The sequence below is a fragment of the Spinacia oleracea genome, chromosome 6 (assembly GCF_020520425.1).
Source record: "Spinacia oleracea cultivar Varoflay chromosome 6, BTI_SOV_V1, whole genome shotgun sequence".
NCBI lineage: Eukaryota > Viridiplantae > Streptophyta > Magnoliopsida > Caryophyllales > Amaranthaceae > Spinacia > Spinacia oleracea.
Window position 1 is genome coordinate 13,481,880 of NC_079492.1, and position 19,911 is coordinate 13,501,790.

The window sequence follows — 19,911 nt, forward strand, 5'->3', positions numbered from 1 at the left end:
TGGAGGAAGTATATATATATATATATATATATATATATATATATATATATATATATATATATATATATATATATATATATAGGGTTGAGATCCGGTGAGAAGGGCAATTAAAGTGAGAAGGGTGAGAAACGTTGCCACCCGTTAGATCATATTGATCTTGCGGCTTGAATTACTCGCGTTTTATCCCAACAACTTCTAATACAAGACTAAATGATGAGTCCAGCTGGCATGTTTCCCACTGACTTAGAATTTTAGTTGTCTCTCTGGTCTTTCCTGCTTCGATCTCGCCATGCCAGACCAATTAAAAAAATAAATTGACAACCATACTCCCTCTTTCTCTCTTCTCCATCTCCATCCTCTCATCTCGACCATGAAAAACAAGGAAAATTTGGTAATATTAATCCAACCTTTTGCCGATTTTCTTTTATTAAGCCCACCTACAACATATTTTTTAATAATCCCACCTTTACCACCCAACGTCTTTTATTGGGCCCAACACGTCATAAACCTATTGTCGGCGGTAATATATCCCTACGTGGAAGTACTCTCTCTAGATGTATTCAGTCATCATCATCAATTCATCACCATCTCGATGATTTTTTCACCAGTTATCGGTCACTTAAGCCCAATAAAAGTCGTTGGGTAGTAAAGGTGGGATTATTAAAAAATATGTCGTAGGTGGGATTAATAAAAGAAAACCGGCCAAAGGTTGGATTAATATTACCAAATTTTCCGAAAAACAAAGGTACATTGAAAATACCATAGAAATACATTTAAAAGACGTTAGAGATACATCAAAAAGATATTGGAGATTCATACAATAATACTTATTTTAGGCATTCATCGTGTTAAGAAAGTGTTAATATTGCATATTGTATTAAAAGAAGTGGAAGTTAGGGGAGATAGAGAGAAATCGATTTTCGGTAAATTAGAGCTCCATTAATATCCATTTTCTTTTTTGTGAAAATATAAATATGCATTTACATGATGATATTGCTGGAAAATTAGATCACATGATAGTGAATGAACCAAAATAAGGCTCTGTATATGCACAATAATTTAATCTTACTTGAAGGTCAATTTTGACCGGAATTTTTATCGAGTGTTCAAATTTAAAAGTCTGAAATGGTGATGCTTCGTAAGTACATCAAGAATACAAACTTTTAGAAAAGATGGTCTTACAGGAAATACCGCCTTGTTGTCACCTTGTTGCCACGTCATTACTGATGTCAGCTTAATATCAACTTTGTTTTTATTTTATTTTCTGAAAATATATAATACCAATTTTCATTTCTCTCTGCTCACAACTCTCGGTTTCTCTCTCTCTCCTCAAAACTCTCGATTTCTCTCTCTCTCCTCAAAACATCTGCCTCTTTCTCTCTCCTCAAAATTAGTTCCATGGCCACCACCACCACCAAGAGGTGGTCCACGAAGGTGCGATGGCGGTGGACGGCTACTGGCACCGTGCAAGGAGGCGCGCGGTGGTGAAACGAGATCTACTGGTTTATCGTGGCACGTGGCGGTGGTTGCGGACGTGAATGAGGCGACGGCGACCACACTACAAAAAAACGCGGCACATTGTGACGCTTTTTGGGACACATTGCGACGCTCTAAAGTGTCGCTATTTCACATAGCGACGCTTTGGGAGAGGGTCGCTATTTTCATTGCCGCTATTTACCGACGCTTTAGAGCGTCACAATTTGCAAAACAGCGATGTATTTCTCCGTCGCTAATTGGGATATAGTGACTCTATAGGGAGTCGCAATATTTAGACTATATAAAGCGTCACTATTTGCACGCGTATAGACACATTTTTCCGCCACTATAAACCATATAGAGACGCTTTAGACACCCGAAATATATAGACTCTTATTAGAGTGACTATATGTTTACTTTCGTGCGAGGTCTCCCCATTCCCTCCAAAATAATTTAGACCCTTTGAAGCGTCACAATTTACATCATATTATTTTTCATATATACGTAATAATTTAGAGACTTTGGAGCGTCACAATTTGCATCATATATATATATATATATATATATATATATATATATATATATATATATATATATATATATATATATATATATATATATATATGTAACATCATGCTATGATTCATATATATACTTAAGTAGTTAATTTGAAAAAGTGATAAAAATCATCTATACATTAAATTAATTCGCAGAGTCTAGTCAAACTGAAATAAAAGCTATAGTTTTAAAACAAAAATAACTTTCTAACTAGCATTATCATTTTTTCTACAAGATAGTCCAAAACTAAATAAAAACAAGGTTACGAACAAGTAAACCTATCCTTATGCTAGCTTAGCTTCAAGATAACTTGTTCATCTCTTGATCTACATTTACTATTACCACTTGAATCATCAATAATCTGCAAAGAAAATTTATGTCAAATATATATGAATTGAGTATGATGAACATTCCATAAAATCAAGGGAAAATTAACAACAAGGTCAAGAACAATGTTAAAGAATCATGATTAGTTGTTTACCTTAGTAATAATTCCATAAAGAAAGGTAACAAAGAATCACATTTTATTCCGTTGATAGAGAACACAGAACGATAACAATACCACACAGATAGAACATAAGTCTCAAGTTCTGGATTTGGAAGAAATCCTGATAATAAAATCAGCAGCTCAAATGACCACCACTCTAAGCTACAAGCATATAGAAGTAAGCAACTACGGACTACCAATCTCATGAATCCCTAAACAAGACCTCAATAACAATTCAATTACTACTCAATTCAGTCACTACTAAAGTACTAATCATAATCTAATAATCAGTAGTCTACTGGTTGGGTGCTGATATATTGCAACAGATTCTTGCTTGCTGCAACTGGCCACATTTTCCTCTGCTTCTTAATTCTAAAATACAATTAGATAATGTGACTAATTATTGATCAGTCTTGGAAAGTTGTGGCATGTGAGCTTGTGGCTAATGATTGATAATTTACTTACACATGTTCAGGAGCTCTTATCAAGTTATGCATCCAACTACAAATGTAAGACATCAATGGACTAGAAGACAGCTACAAGCTTGGCCTACATGTCACAACAGTGGACTAGAAGACATCTGCAAGCTTGGCCTACCACAAGACATCAAAATTCTTGGCCTACCACAGTCATGGCAGACTAGCTGAGTTTCATGGCACACTAGCTGAGATGGTTGCCAAAAAAAAGACTATCGAGCTATATCACCTTAGAATGATGAATCACCGTAAAAAATACTAGCAGACTAGCTGTAGTTATGTATCGTTCTCTTAAGAACAACTGCAGTATGCTATTAGTATCTCTAATGCAGTATGTGAAATTGTTTCTAAACATGAGTCACATCAATATTCGCAAATGAAAATACAATGACCTACCTCAATTGGAAATAACATTATTCGCGAAATGAAACCAGCCCAGCATACTCAGCAGTACAACACAAACTCCTCCCAGAAAATCGTGAGTCTAGAAACTTAAACTACATCCCAAAGCACAGGAAACATGCAGCATACAAGATATTTGAACCAGCTAGCCATGCACACACAATCACAATTTAAGAGGGTTCGGACTTCAGAATAAGGAAAAATCAGACCAAGGGAGCAATAGCAATAGCAGCAGTAGCAGTAGCAATCTACTCGCTTTTACTTAGTCCTATTTATGCCAACTTTTTGTTCTCAATTTATCATCTTCCACCCCATTCCACGGGACTCAATTATATTTAATAATTCTCTTACTCTCAATCTCTTTCCTTCTAAAAGAAAAAGGTAGTAAGGTAACCACTTGAGTATCTTGATTTCTCCTTAGTTTTTGTTGTTAAAGTAGCTAATCAGGAAAACGGAGGTTGTACCATGTGGGTCAATTGCAAATTGCATTTTCTACTTGTGAGGAAAAGGCAGGACGACTAAACTCTGACAGCATGGGGTAGGATCCATGCTAAGAAGCTAGATATTATTGTATTAATATTTCTTCTGTTTACATGTCTACACTAACTCAAACTAGAGAAAGATGGAACACAATAGTCAACTTCACCAAGAACGGCATACTGCTGAGACCACTCTCACCAAGAATGGCATTAAATCGCTTAGAAAAAGAGAAAAAGAGAACCTATGAAGTGAAACCGACCCTTTCACATCAATTCAAATACACAATATTCTGTCAAGAACAACAACTTTCTAGGTACATGAAGACATGAAGTAAGAATGAAACAAATTAAAGGAAAGACATCCAAAACATCAATAATGACAGTAGCATTTTCTGTACTGAACTTGTTAAGACTAAGTGGTAAGATCTAAGAAATTCGGTGATAGAAGAACCAGGAAATGGCCATCCAAGTATTCTTTACAAACTCGACTAATTTTTCATAATTACTTCTCAAAAGTATACAACGGCCAAGTTAGAAAAGAACTGATCAGAACAGAACTGATCTGACCAGTTCTGATTATTTTTTATAAGATCAGTTCTGTTCTAACCAGTTTTGTTTAGATCAGTTCTGTTCTGATCAGTTAGTTCTGTTCTGACCAGTTCTGTTTAGATCAGTTATGTTCTAACCAGTTTTGTTTAGATCAGTTATGTTATGATCAGTCTGTTCAGACCAGTTCTGTTCAAGCTTATATTTTCACCTGCTGATGAGAAGGTAATGGTCATGGATTACATCGCGGAGTTTTGAGCTAGAATCTAGGATCGATTAGTGTGCATATCGTCATATCCTACCAGCCTAAAGATAATTCTCAAAGTTTCAGCTAATATCAACATAATACCTTATTATGATAATACTAAATCTAAGCATCTACCTTCTAATCTCACCATCATCCATAAGTAATCAACAACTATAAAGCTTGTTTCAGCTATAAGTTTATCTATAAAGCATGAAATGCAGTTAATTAATTCCTTATGAAATTACCTTGCATTTGGCAATAGTGTCAAAGTCTCATTTCTCGGCCTGGTTGTCACCATTGCCACCAGAATCATCAGTAATCTACAAAAAGCATTTTAATATGTAAAGTAGATATGCCACATTTCAGGTAATGATACATGATGATCAATCAGAATAATTTCCAGAAATAACTAACCATATTTATTGCTGATTCCGCACCATCTAAAAGGTTCGATGAAACATTCCCTTTGCGTACTTCCTTCAAAACTTGTCCCAAAAAAGAAGCAATCATTTTAAATGATTGTGTTGTTTCTTCAAACTTGGTGTTCAGAACTTGATTTTGTTGCGCAAGGTCCTCATTTTGCTTCTTGACAACTGATATTTCACCTTTCATGTTCTCCACTTCCATAGCATTGTTGTTAACATAGCTTGACCCTTCTTTCCTCAGGAAACCTTCCACTCCAAAGATGTCGCTTTGCTTCACTCCAAATCCATAATTCAGAGGACGTTTAGGTACTTCACCTTTATTCATGAGCTCATTAAAGATTGCATTCTCAATTTCAATTACGGGCTTTGAAGAAGAGGAACTCGCAAGATTTTCTTGGACCTTTTTGTTGGCATCCTCCTGTTATATAATATGAAAAGATCACTCAAAATCTATTAACCAAGAATACTATGTACAAGCAAAGAAAAAAATAAATAGACTTCAAGAGACAAGATTGATTTATAGAATTAGCTCAATGCAATGATACCACAAATTGATGAGGAAGTGTGCCCTCTTTAAAGCTTCCATCTTCTTTGGCGTAAACTGATTTGAAAAATGCCAATTCGCTAAACACTCCTTTCTTCTCTTTCTGCAATTTCAGGAAAAAAATAAATTGAAAACTGAAATTTTGAAGTTCTTAAACCGACTATCACTATATTTGTTTAACACTTTGAGTTGTTATCCCCGTAGTAGGGTTGCTGGGTGCATTGCCACTTTGCAAGGGGTGACAGAGTCGGCAACAGAGGCAGTGACATCAGCAAGCTCTCTGCTAATTGTGTCGGGCTAAGGGGAATTCAGGAGTACGTTTCCTTGTAGATGCAGGGAAGATAATAAACAGAAGAAATATCAGCCAATAGTTGCTTTATACCTGTATTCAGTTTGTTTTGTTTCTGTAACAAGTGGCAAATATTAGTTCTAGTTATTAAGATATTAGGTAAATAAGTTTTTGCAAACTTGTTTGCAGGTACATCAACATTATTAGAAGTGAAGGACTTGAGATATCACAACCAGCACTTGATCCTGTTAAATCAGTGGTTCATCACCCTATTACTGCTCGCGGGAAGAATGAAATACTGCCTTTGTTGTTTAAATTGAATAGTTTTTGCAGCTTCATGCACTGCATATGGACTTCATTGCCTCTGCTTTCTGATGTTTTCTACTTTAAACTTGGAGTAGCCACGCACACCCGCTCCCATCCCCAAACCACCCTCCAGAATCATACTTCTTAGTTCCTGTTAAAAGTTTACTCTATTTGACAGTAATAGTGTCAGGTAACCCCGTTTCCTGATCCTAAAAGCTCTAAGTTCATGAGAATCTAGGACAACTATCTCCAAAACGTTTGAAGAGTCACATAATGTATACTTCTACAACATGGTTTATAACAGAAACGGAAAGTAGGAAGATTTTCCCAGCTGCTGCTTTCAATTCCATTTGCCCGCATAGCCAACTTTTCTACATTTCTCTACTTTAACATTAGAAAACTAAAGAATGTCCTTATGTGTGAGATTAGATATGCATATACGAGTAAATATTACTCTTATTTGTTTATGAATTTTAGACTTTTATATCACTCTTATTTGTTTATGAATTTTAGACTTAGCACCTATAGCAATTGAAATGCTACAAACCAAATAGCTAGGTTGAAAAGCATACCATATCAACTCTTCGATTAGCAAAGCTTGTAGCACCACTGTTGTGCTTATTGTCTTGTAAAGCTTGAGCATTTTTTCCCATTTCAGATTTTTCCTAGTTTCATGAAACCAATGTTAGCATATATAGGTGAAACAAATAAAACTTACTAAATTTAGGATATTTTGGGGTCACAAACCATGGCCTCTGGTAAAAGCCAATAATCTACCAATTCCGTCCAACTCCTAGTGGACACTCCATCAGGCACGTTGGCATAGTTCTCTTCTCGAGATTTATTCACTGGATCGAAAAAATCCTTCTTCAATTTGTATCGATGATTGTTCCATGGTTTGTCAATACGCATCACTAGTGCCTTGTTAACTAGAGGTCCATCAGGTAACACAAAATGTTTCTTAAAAAAAAAAAAGAAAAATTAAGTTACGCCACATTAGTAAACAGTAAAGTAGAAAGAGAAATTCAATACTCAAGCATGGATGATTATGGTGCAAACCAATGTTAACAAAATAATTTGCCTAGCTAGTTCTGATCAGATCAGATCAGACTGATCTGTCTGATCTGATCAGCACTGATCTGATCAGAACTAGCTAGGTGAACTTAGTGATTCTGCAGAAACTTAACCCGGGGTCGGAACCCCCATGACCAAATAAAAACCTGAAAAACGGGCAACTGATGGATGAACACAGATGGAAACAGAATAAATTTAAAGCTAATTACACAGTTAACCAAGCTAAAATAAAACTACAATTAACATAAGTGTTAAGAACAATAAATCCACATACCCGAATCATTGTAACAACATTAGTTTTTAACTGATTGTTCACAGCACGCCAACTTGGGACTCCCACTGGACAAAGTGAATCATTTTTTGCAATATCTCCAAGGAAGCTCACAAGGATCTTCCCACCTTTTCGAATAGATTGGTTGAACTCATTGAGCTTGACAATGTATCTGAACCCCTTTGCATCATGCCAAACGTCTCGAGGAAGAACTGGTCCCTTTACCAGATGTCGTATTCCATCAGCATCTGTCACAGGAGCTAAATCAGACTAAAAAATCACCAAGATCGATAATTTAAAGTTTGTATATTTGATGTAGAGACATGTTTACCTATAGTTATAGCCTCCACCTTCTCATCAAACTCCCTCGATTCTGGCCAATTTGGAATAATGATTCGATGTCGAAGTGTTGCTTTCTTCACAGCAGTATCACTTCCTTCTCCTTGATCAAATTCATTTTCACTCTCAGAAGCCGATTCTTCAAATTCGTCCCAGTTGTAGTTTGGCATAACTTCACTCTCAACCTGATTGGATGGAGGAGATCGCAGAGGTTGAAATGCATTCTCACTCACATGCATGTATGTTGGAGGCAACTAACCTTCTTGCTTCCCGGTTCTCTTTTTCATTGCCATGGTGTCTGGTGGTGTAGGAGATTGTGACATCACATGTTTTGTTGCTCCCAAAGGTGCAACAAATGCTCTTTTCTCTAAATGTGGTTTGACACTTGTAAAAGAAGATACCAGCTGTTGTGTAGCTTTTTGAGGCTGTTGTGTAGCTTTTTGAAGCTGATGGGTAGCTTTTTGAGGCTGATTGGTAGCTGTTTGAGGCTGTTGGGAAGCTTTGAAAGGCTGCAAAGAAGGCTGCAAGGTAGCTTTGAAAGGCTGCAACACAGGCTGCATAGTAGGCTGGTGTGGATTCGGTGTTGACGCTTTTTGTGTTGCAATTTCAGTCAGATTGGGAAACGTAGGTCCTTTATACCATCTACTTTGTGTTGTTCCTGTAAGAGTGGGCGGAATTGGTTGTCGTAATGGGTTAGAGGATGGTTTTGTCTGGGTAAAGGATGGTTTTGATAATGCCTTCAGTTGTGGCTTTGAAACCATGGAAGTAGGCCGAGGCAAGGATGATTGTGGTGCAACCATGGTTTTTTTAGCAGCTACTGGTTGCTTAATGGGTTGTGATACCGTCCCAAATGTCTGTGACACTCCAAGTGTTGGAGGACTGAACGGTCCCCAGTTTTGGGTGGATGGATCAGAAGATTTTGGGGACTTGGATGCAGCAATGCTCGACCCTTCGTCAATAGCTACCAATGTTCTTTTAGTCCTGTAACTCATATTTTAGTTCCTGTTCAGAAAGTAAGAAACACAATCAGCTATGAATAAAAAGGTCATTAAACCAACTCAATTGCTACAAGAATGAATCACTAAATAGGATAATAGGTATTCACTCAAAGTGACAATCATACACGTTAAATCAGTTTAACATTTTCACATAAACAAGAATTACAATGAGCAGAAAACTCAGTAAATATAGAAGCAAAGTGCAAATCTGATTGAGAAAAAGAAATTCATCCTGGCTCTAATTGGTCGTTAGCTCACGAGTGATCTAGAGTCTAGAATATACAAGTCATAGACTCAAAAGTCTGAAACCTTCAAGGAACTTGAAAACTTTATATTGGAAGGCCTTTTACTCCGTTCATCCCTTTATTAAGTTTCATTATAACCTGTCACATTACAAGCATAAGCACGAAACAAGATAGAGAAGGCAAACCAGAAAGGAAACAACTAACGGAAACGCACTGAAGATATTATCAGAAAGTGAAGATATTAGCACTATGGAAACAACCAACCTCCAGGTGGCTACCAAATCTCCCTGGAGGTCGAATTAGCACCATGGCCCCTACGAATGTGGATGCGAATGAGTGTGTAGCAGCTTGGTGGAATGAGGAGGGTGATGGATGGCATTTGGAGGGATTGATCTCACATCTTTGGGTGCACGAACAGGAAGCTATCAAGATAATGAGGGTAGCAAGAATTTTATTTATCTCCCTTGAACTCAAATTATCCCTTTATTGGTTTTAACATGTATTTTGTTTCATGTTTCTGCAGAGATACTTTAAATTTGAAGAATCTGCAGGTGACCCTGCGCGTGTTCAGATTCTATATGAACGTGCTATCACTGAGTTTCCTATATCTAGTGATTTGTGGACTGACTATGCACGCTATATAGAAAAGAAGCTCAAGGTACTTTCTCAATTTATGATTTTAACTGTTTTGGTTGAGAAATCTGCTAGCTAGCTTATTGTCAGTTGCCAAAAAACAATTTTTTCAGTTCTGATGGATCAAAGAGATGATCTCATAGCTGGCACACTTCCTTTTTTTTGGGTGTAGTTTAGACTGAAGTTATAAGCAATATTTTAGTTGGCCTACACTCATTTACTACACTTTTGCTCTACAGTTATGAGGGAAAGGGCAAGATGAACCTGCTACACCCTCCTTTTCTGAGATTCAGACTACAGTGAAAACTCTCAATTTTTATATTATCATGGCACCAGGCAAAAGCTAAGGAACAATCTAAAACAAGTCGTCAAACAAATAAGGAAGAGGTGAACCAGCAAAACAACATCAAGCAACAGCTGCATGTCTGACATGTATTAACAAAATGATTTGGCTACCTTATTAGTTATTCCCCATTCTGTTTTGAAAAGAAAGGAGGGGAACCATACCTGGAATAAAGATCTTTGCTGCTTGATTCAGAGAGCCTAAATCAGTAATATCATGAGCCTGTAGTTTTAAGAAAATGATTATCAAGAGAGTTATACATTCCATAGGAGAGAAAACAGGCGATAAAAGGATCAATATTACAATACAAATGAGCTTAGAGAAGCTTGAAAAAATCTAGCTATAATTATATAAAGTCGGTGGTCACATATGATTCTCAAAGTCAAAAGACATAGAAAGAGGATCCAATGGGTGATCCAGCAGCTTAGTATAGTAGTAAATGGCAGCTTTGAAGAGGTGGATGCATGCACATTGTTAATCGTTAACATGAATGCAGAACACAAACATCTAAGGGAGAATCAAGCCTGAATTGCAGAACTCGAAACAGACAGAAACATAAATGAAGAAGTAAAGAGGTAACGTGTTGATACTTGTGTAATATTGGAAACTACTGGAGTGATGTTTACTGTTATAAACAATGAAATCTAGTGAATTTTTTTTAGCAATATTTTACATTGGAGTCATTTCATGATTAACTCACAGCATTTCACTAATCTTACAGATTCAAACTGGTTTGTTTGTGTGGTTCTCCTTAGATAGCCAGGCATGATATTTTGGCAACTCTGACAGATACGCTTTGTCAAAGGGGGGTAAAACTTTCAGAACCAAGACAGATGCATACAAACAAGAATCAATCTTTTCCAATAAACCTTATTGTTTAGTTATAATGGACCAACCCACCCCTGACACACATTTTCTTGTGTACCACAGGCGCAACAAAAAAGAGAAGAAAAGCAACAACAACACTGCAACAACAATGAACCAAATCAAATACAAAAGGGGGAAATCACAAAAAACAAAGATAAATTGCCCCCTTTTCACGGAATAACGGTATAAAAATATCTGTATCACCATCAAAGAAACTAGTAGTAGGGTACTTGGACATTAGTAGACAATAAAATAAGTGAGTATAGATTAAGTATATAACTCATTATTCAACCAGATTAAACAATATGACTCACAACGTCATGAACAAATACAAATCCAAAGCAAAACAATAAAAAATAAGCATGATCAATTGGTCCCACCCTCTTCCTCTACTGGTAAAGAATCCCCTAAATCAAACACATCTCTAGGCTTGTTCTTAACAACATGCAACCATCCCTTTTGTATCTCATCTTCTATGTAAAAAACTTGTTTTGCTTGAGATGAGAATACAAATGGATCATCTTGCAACAATCGTCCAGAATGCATCAATTTAGAGAAATTGACACACACTCCGCCATTTGGATATGCTTTTACACCCCTATGAATGTCTACCCAATCACAACGAAACAATACAACTTTGTAATCTCCGTAATAATCTAATTCATAGATATCTTTCACTTTTCCATAGTAGGCATCTCCATCCGCTTCGACCATAATTCCAGAATTTTGTGTCAAAAGACGAGAATCGCGATCCGTGGAAAGGAATTTGTATCCATTGATTATGTATCCTTTTAATTTTCTACCATAAGAATGCAAACCACCCGCCAAAGCTTTTCTTAGTTTCCCATCTTCGGTGGTTGCATCTATGTAATGTACCTACGATGATACATCATTAAATCAAATACATTTTTTTTTTAAAAGAAGTATGTATTCACATTAAAAGAACTTAAGTAACCTTATTTTGCAGCCACCCTCCAAATTCATTGATGATCCAGTTACTTTCATCACTGTCCGTGACAGGATTTTGTAAGTTCATTTGACGTTTCTCGGTTAAAAATTCACTTCATGAAAGAAGAACAAAATTAAAAATCATCTATTATAACAATTGATAATTCAAAAGAAAACCAACATAATACTTACTCCAGATCCCCTTTTATCTCATCAGAGTGAAGCAAAATGTAGCGATGAGCTTGTTTTAAGCTTTTGTCATCAAGGCGAATGCTGACCTCCTTCCCAATAACTCGACCACCAGAATTAAACAAGTAATCATTGGGATTTGGAATGTCATCATCCATCCTTTTAGGTATGTTGAAGATGGTCTTAACACCTTGAAGATATCTCGAACAAAACCTAATTGTCTCCTCTAAAAGGAAGCCTTCTGCAATAGATCCTTCAGGTTGGGCTTTATTGGTTACATGTGATTTCAAATGGGACAAGTACCTTTCAAATAAAACATTTGTACTTAATATATGATAAATGTGAAATATTAAATAAAAAGAATATAATTTAGACGTGTAAGATATTAACCTTTCAATGGGATACATCCATCTGTATTGCACTGGTCCACCAAGTTTAACCTCCTCCACTAAGTGAATCAACAAATGGACCATGATTGTGAAAAATGAAGGCAGAAACTCCTTTTCCAACTCACAAAGAGTTAAAATAATTTCATTTTGAAGATCATCTAAATCATCTGGATCAATAGTAGTAGAGCACAACTTCTTGAAAAAGGAAGACACTCTAGCCAACAAGTCAATTACTTTTGTAGCTTTAGAGGCCCTTAAGGCAACGGGAAGGATATCCTGCATTAGAACATGGTTGTCATGACTTTTGAGGTTAATCAACTTCCTTTGCTTCATATTCACACAACTAGAAAGGTTGGATCCATATCCATCAGGACCTTTAATTTTCTGCAAAACATTTAGGAACCTCTCCTTCTCCTCCGTAGACATAGAATAGGAAGCCGGAGGCATGCATTCACCTCCGTTAGGATTAGTACTCAGCCAAAGGTGAGACTTTATTCTCCATGCTTCAAGGGCTTCTCGATCATTCCTACTATCTCTACTCTTATCCATACTAAGAAGAGTTCCCAAAATATTCTCAGACACGTTTTTCTCAATGTGCATCACATCTATATTATGCCTTAGAAGATTATGCTCCCAATACACCAAATCAAAGAATATGCTTCTCTTGGTACCAAAGTCACTTTCATCTTGGACATCATCGTCATCATCGTGTCCTCTTTGCCTCTTTTTCGGTGGTGCCTTCGACTTTCCGTAAACATGCTTCACCTTTTCTTGCTGCTTCAATATATCAGTGCCGCTAGGACGAGATGGGGCTTTACCCCACTCATTAGTTCCAAACTTCTCACAAAACTTGTCACCTTGACATCGATATGGGTGATCTGCAGGTAACCATTTTCTATAGCTACAATAGCAAATCTTGCTCCCAAATCTATCAGAAGGCGTGGAATCTAAGCATATAGGACATGCATTGTAACCTTTTGTGCTCAAACCAGAGAGCATTGCATAGCCGGGAAAGTCATTAATAGTCCAAAGCAAAGCCGCACGCAAATTAAATTTCTCTCCGGCAAAAGCATCAAAAGCTTCAACCCCTGTCCACAACAATTTCAATTCATGCACTAATGGCTGCATATACACGTCAATATCATTTCCGGGACTTGATTTTCCAGGAATAAGCGTGGACAGAATGAAAGAAGACGGTTTCATACATAACCATGGTGGAAGATTATAAGGAATCAACATCACTGGCCACGTACTATAAGTGGTGTTCATTAAACGGTAAGGATTAAAACCATCACTCGCAAGACCTAATCGAACACTACGAGGGTCTAATGCAAAATCACTGTGACGCTCATCAAATGCCTTCCATGCTAAGCCATCTGAAGGATGCCTTAAAATCTTCTTATCATCTTCACCCAATCGCTCTGTATCATGCCATCTCATATCTTCTGCTGTTTCTGATGACATGTAGATTCTTTTTAGTCTCGGTATAAGAGGGAAATATCGCATTACCTTAGCTGGCACACCTTTCTTACAAGTATCCGTACCTTGATCACTTACAACGTTGCCCCTATCCTTAGTTTTCTTCCACCCCGATGTACCACAAACATGACACTTGTCTTTCTTTAAAAATTCACCCCAATACAACATGCAATTATTCGGACAAGCATCAATCTTTTCATACCCAAGGCCCAAGTCTTTTATCATTTTCTTACTGTAATAATAAGAAGAGGGAAAATCAAGTATTTGAGGAAATGCATCTAGAATTAGCTTCAACAACATATTGAAAGATTCTATGGACCAGTGATTCATACACTTCAAGTGAAACAAGTGTAACAGAAAAGATAACTTTGAAAAATTGATACACCCCACGTACAATTTCTCCTCAGAAGCTTCAAGCAACTTCTTATATGTCACATCTTCTTCTATTGTAGAATAATCATATTCTACATCTGTGTCATAGGCCACGGGCTCCTCAATCCATTCATCATCCTCTCGTGCTTCTAAATTTGGGCAATTGGGAGGCATATTAACACTAAATGCTGATCTTAATAGCCCTCCCATATTATCTCGGCCTACAAACCCACTTTGGTTATCAAGGGATCCTTCACTAGTAATCCCTCCATCACTCTCAAACACACGCTGAAACGTATCCCCTTTACCATGAAAAATCCAATCCTTATATGGCTTATAAAATCCCTTAAACAAAATATGCCTCTCCACTTCATTTACGGAGAACCATTTCTCTACCTTACAGTTCTTACATGGACATCTAATTTTTCCTTCGACTAGATCTTGCTTGGCAAACTCAATAAATTCCATAAAACCGTCGATATATTCATGATGACCAGTGGGTAGATCGATCCAACTTTTATCCATATCTATACGAAATTAGTTGAGTAATTAGTAATATACGTCGGTCGCAGAATAGGAAATTTTTATATGTACTTATTAAAATATTATGATCATTCTTAGAACCTTGATATATCACACGAGATTAATTTAAGTCACATAACACCTCCGTACACAACTCTTCTTAATTCATACCATAACTTATGGTTTTTTGTTTAATCATTCTTCCTTAGTGACTAATATTTGTGATCTATCTTCATCTTCTAAAAGTTATTACCCTCTATCACTTCCATATTATATTTTCTTTTTGCGTACAAGATCATACTTTCAACTTCACATGAATTTGCAAGGAAAATAAAGCATGTGATTTTAGCGCACAAGGTGATACTTTCAACTTCACACGAAGACAACAATATAAATCCATTTTTTAAAAAGAGTAAGAGTACCTTAAGTAACGTGGCATCACATAATCAGAATTTATGGTAAAATTTCTTGGATTAAATGTAATTAAGCTAAGCAAAATTATGCAGGGATAATGTAATTAGACAAATAATACCAACACAAAATGCCAAAGCTAACAAAAATACGTATTTACAAATTTGAAGCTATTATATCAAAACATTTGAAATTAAATCAACAGGAATGCAATAGAAAGATCCAACTTTTGCATGATTGACGTAAGTTATGATAGCACAATAAACGTCGGTATATGCTCATTGTATATATATTGGACATCGAGGAAATGTAAAGCCACGGAAATTATATTCTAACACTTAACAAACCTAACTTGCAGAGTTGTAGCCCACCCTTGTCCATACAAAATTAGGGAAATAACAATTGTCCAATAAAAAACCTAAAAGGGACTTTATAGTATACATACCTCTAGTATCAAAGAGCAGATGCAACGCACGAACCGATGCACGAACCTACGAACAACGCTAAAGACTCGCAGGAAACCTTGAACCGGTGTAGCAACGCACGAACTGATGCACGAACCTACGAACAACGCTAAAGAATCACAGGAAACCTTGAACCGGTGTGGTTGGCGAAACCTGATAATGTTGATAAATTATGGTCAAAATATAAGGACAACAACATTATCAGGAATTTAAAATCTAAAAAATATAGTAGATGAAGTTATCAACTTAAACAGAAAACACTACAAACATATCAATTCATGACCATGAATGCTCCATGAAAATGAACAAATGTAGGGAAGCAATGTGCTAAGCGCAGGTCAAAGAAGGGAGGTTTGTCTACATGGAAGTAAAAGCAAATATTATCTGCAATCTACTCCGCGATAAGGGGATCAAGCAATTGAGTTTACGAAAGTCGTTATTGTGGGGCGACAAAAATACCAGAGGAGAGAGAAAGGAGATAGTGGTGAACGTAGAGGGACAGGAGAAGAAGTGAACCGATCAGAAGTGAACTGATCAAAAGTGAACTGATCAGAAGTGAACTGATCAGAAGTGAACTGATCAGAAATGAACTGATCAGAAGTGAACTGATCAGAAGTGAACTGATCAGAAGTGAACTGATCAGGACTGATCAGGATTGATCAGTAAGGACTGTTCAGAACTGATCTGATTAGGACTGATCTGGACTGATCTGATCAGGATTGATCTGATCAGGACTGATCTATTTTCTATGTCGTCTGAGAGTGCAAGTGTCACAGTCCATAGAAAGCTAGCTATTCCATTTATTACTCAAAAGTGATCACCATACTCCGTATTAAGCAGCCATATTATCTCATATTCAAGGAAGTTGACAGAACACAACACATAATTAAAAAGACTCCCAAAAGTTTTATAATAATATTAATCCTACCTTGTTATGTCTAATCTAAATATTAGTCATTATAGATTACTCTTCTATTATGACTCATCAATTCCACGATCAATTATTTATAACTTGTACACCGTAGCAATCAGTATGTATTACTCCACTTCTTAAGCTCTTAGCTAGTGTTTGTTTGAATAATGAAATAAGAATAGTAATCACAATTTTGGATTAGATTCTATTAATTTGTTAAGAATAGAGTTATTCAAATAGAACGATAATCTCATGATTGAGCTTGAACTGATTTAGTGAAACACTCCTATCCGGTGCAATTGCATAACCTCTAAAACTTTTTCTGTTAATGTTTCCCATTTTTTCCCGGTTATGCGCAACACATGATGTATATAGTTAAGGTTCGATAGTTATATTAGCAACACCAACATAAATTGGGATGTTTTCCAATTCCAATTACATTATTTATGTGTGGGATAAAGTAATTAAACCTAAACAACACCAACACAAATTAGGAGAAGAAGTGAACTGATCAGAAGTGAACTGATCAGAACTGATCAGGATGGATCAGTAAGGACTGATCAGGACTGATTTGATCAGGAATGATCCGATCAGGACTGATCTGATCAGGATTGATCAGAGCAGGACTGATCTATTTTCTATGTCGTAAATAGCCTAGGACTGATCTATTGTCATGTAATGCATGATCTATTGTCATGTAATGCATGATCTATTTTCTAAAATCAATAGAGATAAAAAGTTCAGGTATGTAATAAAAAATACTCTAAACAGCTCTATAGAGAAGCACTAAAAAAAGCTAGGTAACGACTCTTTACCATAAACCCTTACTCGCAAGTTCAAAATAATTCAACAGAAGAATACAATGTCGTTCTTTCTAACAATAGAACCTAAAGTGTAGCCAAACCATCCATCTCAAAAATTTGCTAATGTTACTTTTAACTCGATACATGTTGAAACTAACTGATATGTTATTATCAAAGCTTGTAGTCATAAAAACCATTTATGCATGCTGCAGTTTATTGGGGCAAAGATGGGGGCCTCAGGACTACAAATACAAACAAAAAGTGGCCTAATTAGCATCCCTAGTAATATCTGATGTGTTGTTGTGGAATATCTTCCTAGAGGTGCCCTAAAGAAATACCTCATTGATAATCGAAGGAAGAAGCTAGCTTTTAAGGTTGTCCACCAGTTGGCGCTTGATCTTTCTAGAGTGACAAATAATTTTGCAAACTCCGATAAATAATACCGGATGATAAGCTATAGTTCAAAGCTACTCTCAACTTGGCATGATAAACTCAGATAAACAATAAGCTAGTGCTGATAAGATAATATTTGGTTAGCTATGACAGTTCAAAACCGGATGATAGAAACTCAGAAATGGTTATCTGAGTTTATCATCCCAGCTATGACAGTTCAAAAATCAAAACCGGATGTTCTATCCCTTAACTCAGTTAAGCTATAGTTCAAAGCTACTCTCACTTCTCTGTGTTTTGAACTGCATATATTCAGATTAGGGTGCTTACTGCATAGGTTTATTCCTTACTCCATACAACTGGTAGTCAAACCTATATTTGGTGCCAACTAAAGCAGGGAAAGGCAAAGAAATTTATAATAAAGACAACTAAAGTGCTGATAAGATAAGATATTTAACACTGCGATACACTGCCACTACCTAATACTACAATTATGACATATAGAAAGCATGCAGTAGCTTAACATAACGATGACATACAGACAATGAGCTTATCAGTCACCTAATACTAAGTTCTGCTTTGTAAAGCTCAGTTCTGTTTTGTGCAAAGTTTGTTCAGTTCTTTTCTACTTACAGTCAGTCCATCGGTCACACATTTCACATAATCAGTCACAGAAAACAGTGTAGCCTCAAAAGAAGTTATAGATAACAGTAGAAAATGCTAAGTGAAAGGGTTCAAATAATTAGTATAAGTTCTATAGCGACAAATAATTTTGCAAACTCATCCAACATGCACATTTGATACACCAAGTTTCTCACTAAAGACAACCTAAACTAACCAAGTACAGCTAGGTGTCTTAAAGATTGACAACAGATTTTTCATACTAAGTACCAGATATCTTGGTCAGAGATTATCATCTAAATCTCACTAAATGTCTGTGTGTCTTTACACAAAGCATTTCCATGTATCCAAATTTCAAAGATTCTACGCCAACTAAAAGTTGCAAATTTAAAACTATGGAATCACAAAAGTACAAAGTAATTCAAGAAAGATACCGCTGAAAATTAGAAATAGATAGACAATACCTACAGTAGTAACAACACGGAAGAAGAAGTCAGACGTTCACCACTTTCCAACTATCGTCCAAATTACCAACTATCTGCAATTGAAAACTAAAATAAATGAAATAGCAAACACTCTGTAAGCGGTATATAGAAAATCACAGAAACTAAGAAGACCCATTCTAGTTTTTTTCTTGAATTAAGGATCCAATATAACATGGCAAACTTAAAGGCATATGATTGACATTAGAAATTGACATGAAAAAACGTGAATTAACAATATATGACGGAAATTAAAATAGTGAATCAAACCTAAACATTGTTATATGATAAAAATCAAATAGTGAAGGCGTGAAGCAGACCAAAAATACCTGGCGAATATATCCGGCAACACCGAGGATGAAGCAGCAATTAAGAAACCAGAGTATGCTTGAATTTCTCCAATTAAAAACCAGAGAGAGCAACGAATTTATCTTGATTTTGTTGGGCAAATTGTGAATTCAATAATTGGGATTTTTCATGAATTTATAGGATGAGGAGTGAGATAGCTTATACTGGGAGATTTGACTTTGCTAACGTAAAGGTTGAAGACGGAATTCAAGGAATTCGTTAATGGCCGGTGCTGAAGGTGAGGATGAGAGAGACGAATTCATCGGAAATCTGACGAGGGTGGTTAGTTTCGTAACGCAGCAAGGTATGTCGGTGGGAGGAGGTTGAGAGAAACGTGGGAGGTGGGTTGAGAGTTAGGCAGGATTCTGCGAAAAAAGCAGAGAGTTAGGCGGGATTTTTTGCCAAAAAATTCAGTTGCTTTGCTGCCTCACAAACACGTGCAACACACGTGTCTTTTTTTTGTAAATAGCGACGCTTTAGAACGTCGAAATATTTTGCGGCTTTCTAAAGCGTCGCAATTTACAAATTAATATTCGCGCCCCAATTTCCTTGCGACTCTTTGTTAGACCGTCACA

The 19,911-nt window shown here is 36.4% G+C and overlaps 3 protein-coding genes across 3 annotated transcripts; all 3 read right to left on the bottom strand.

Annotated features, from left to right (window-relative positions):
• Positions 1-2,229: 2,229 nt before the first annotated feature.
• LOC130462949 (uncharacterized) lies at positions 2,230-8,158 on the bottom strand. Its single transcript, XM_056831944.1, has 8 exons — positions 7,931-8,158; positions 7,584-7,850; positions 6,983-7,195; positions 6,808-6,900; positions 5,642-5,743; positions 5,086-5,514; positions 4,917-4,991; positions 2,230-2,395 (listed from the first exon to the last, which is right to left on the bottom strand). The coding sequence occupies exons 1-7, from the start codon at positions 8,156-8,158 to the stop codon at positions 4,944-4,946; spliced, it is 1,380 nt and encodes a 459-aa protein (XP_056687922.1). The 3' UTR covers positions 2,230-2,395; positions 4,917-4,943.
• On the bottom strand, positions 7,910-19,552 carry LOC110780933 (extensin-like). Its single transcript, XM_056833968.1, has 5 exons — positions 19,318-19,552; positions 18,971-19,044; positions 15,761-15,932; positions 10,303-10,360; positions 7,910-8,921 (listed from the first exon to the last, which is right to left on the bottom strand). Exon 5 carries the CDS (start codon positions 8,909-8,911, stop codon positions 8,174-8,176), a length of 738 nt encoding a protein of 245 aa, XP_056689946.1. The 5' UTR covers positions 8,912-8,921; positions 10,303-10,360; positions 15,761-15,932; positions 18,971-19,044; positions 19,318-19,552; the 3' UTR covers positions 7,910-8,173.
• Positions 11,372-14,907, bottom strand: LOC110787016 (uncharacterized). The gene is made up of 4 exons (XM_021991597.2): positions 12,533-14,907; positions 12,146-12,445; positions 11,961-12,066; positions 11,372-11,881 (listed from the first exon to the last, which is right to left on the bottom strand). Exons 1-4 carry the CDS (start codon positions 14,905-14,907, stop codon positions 11,372-11,374), a joined length of 3,291 nt encoding a protein of 1,096 aa, XP_021847289.2.
• Positions 19,553-19,911: the final 359 nt, after the last annotated feature.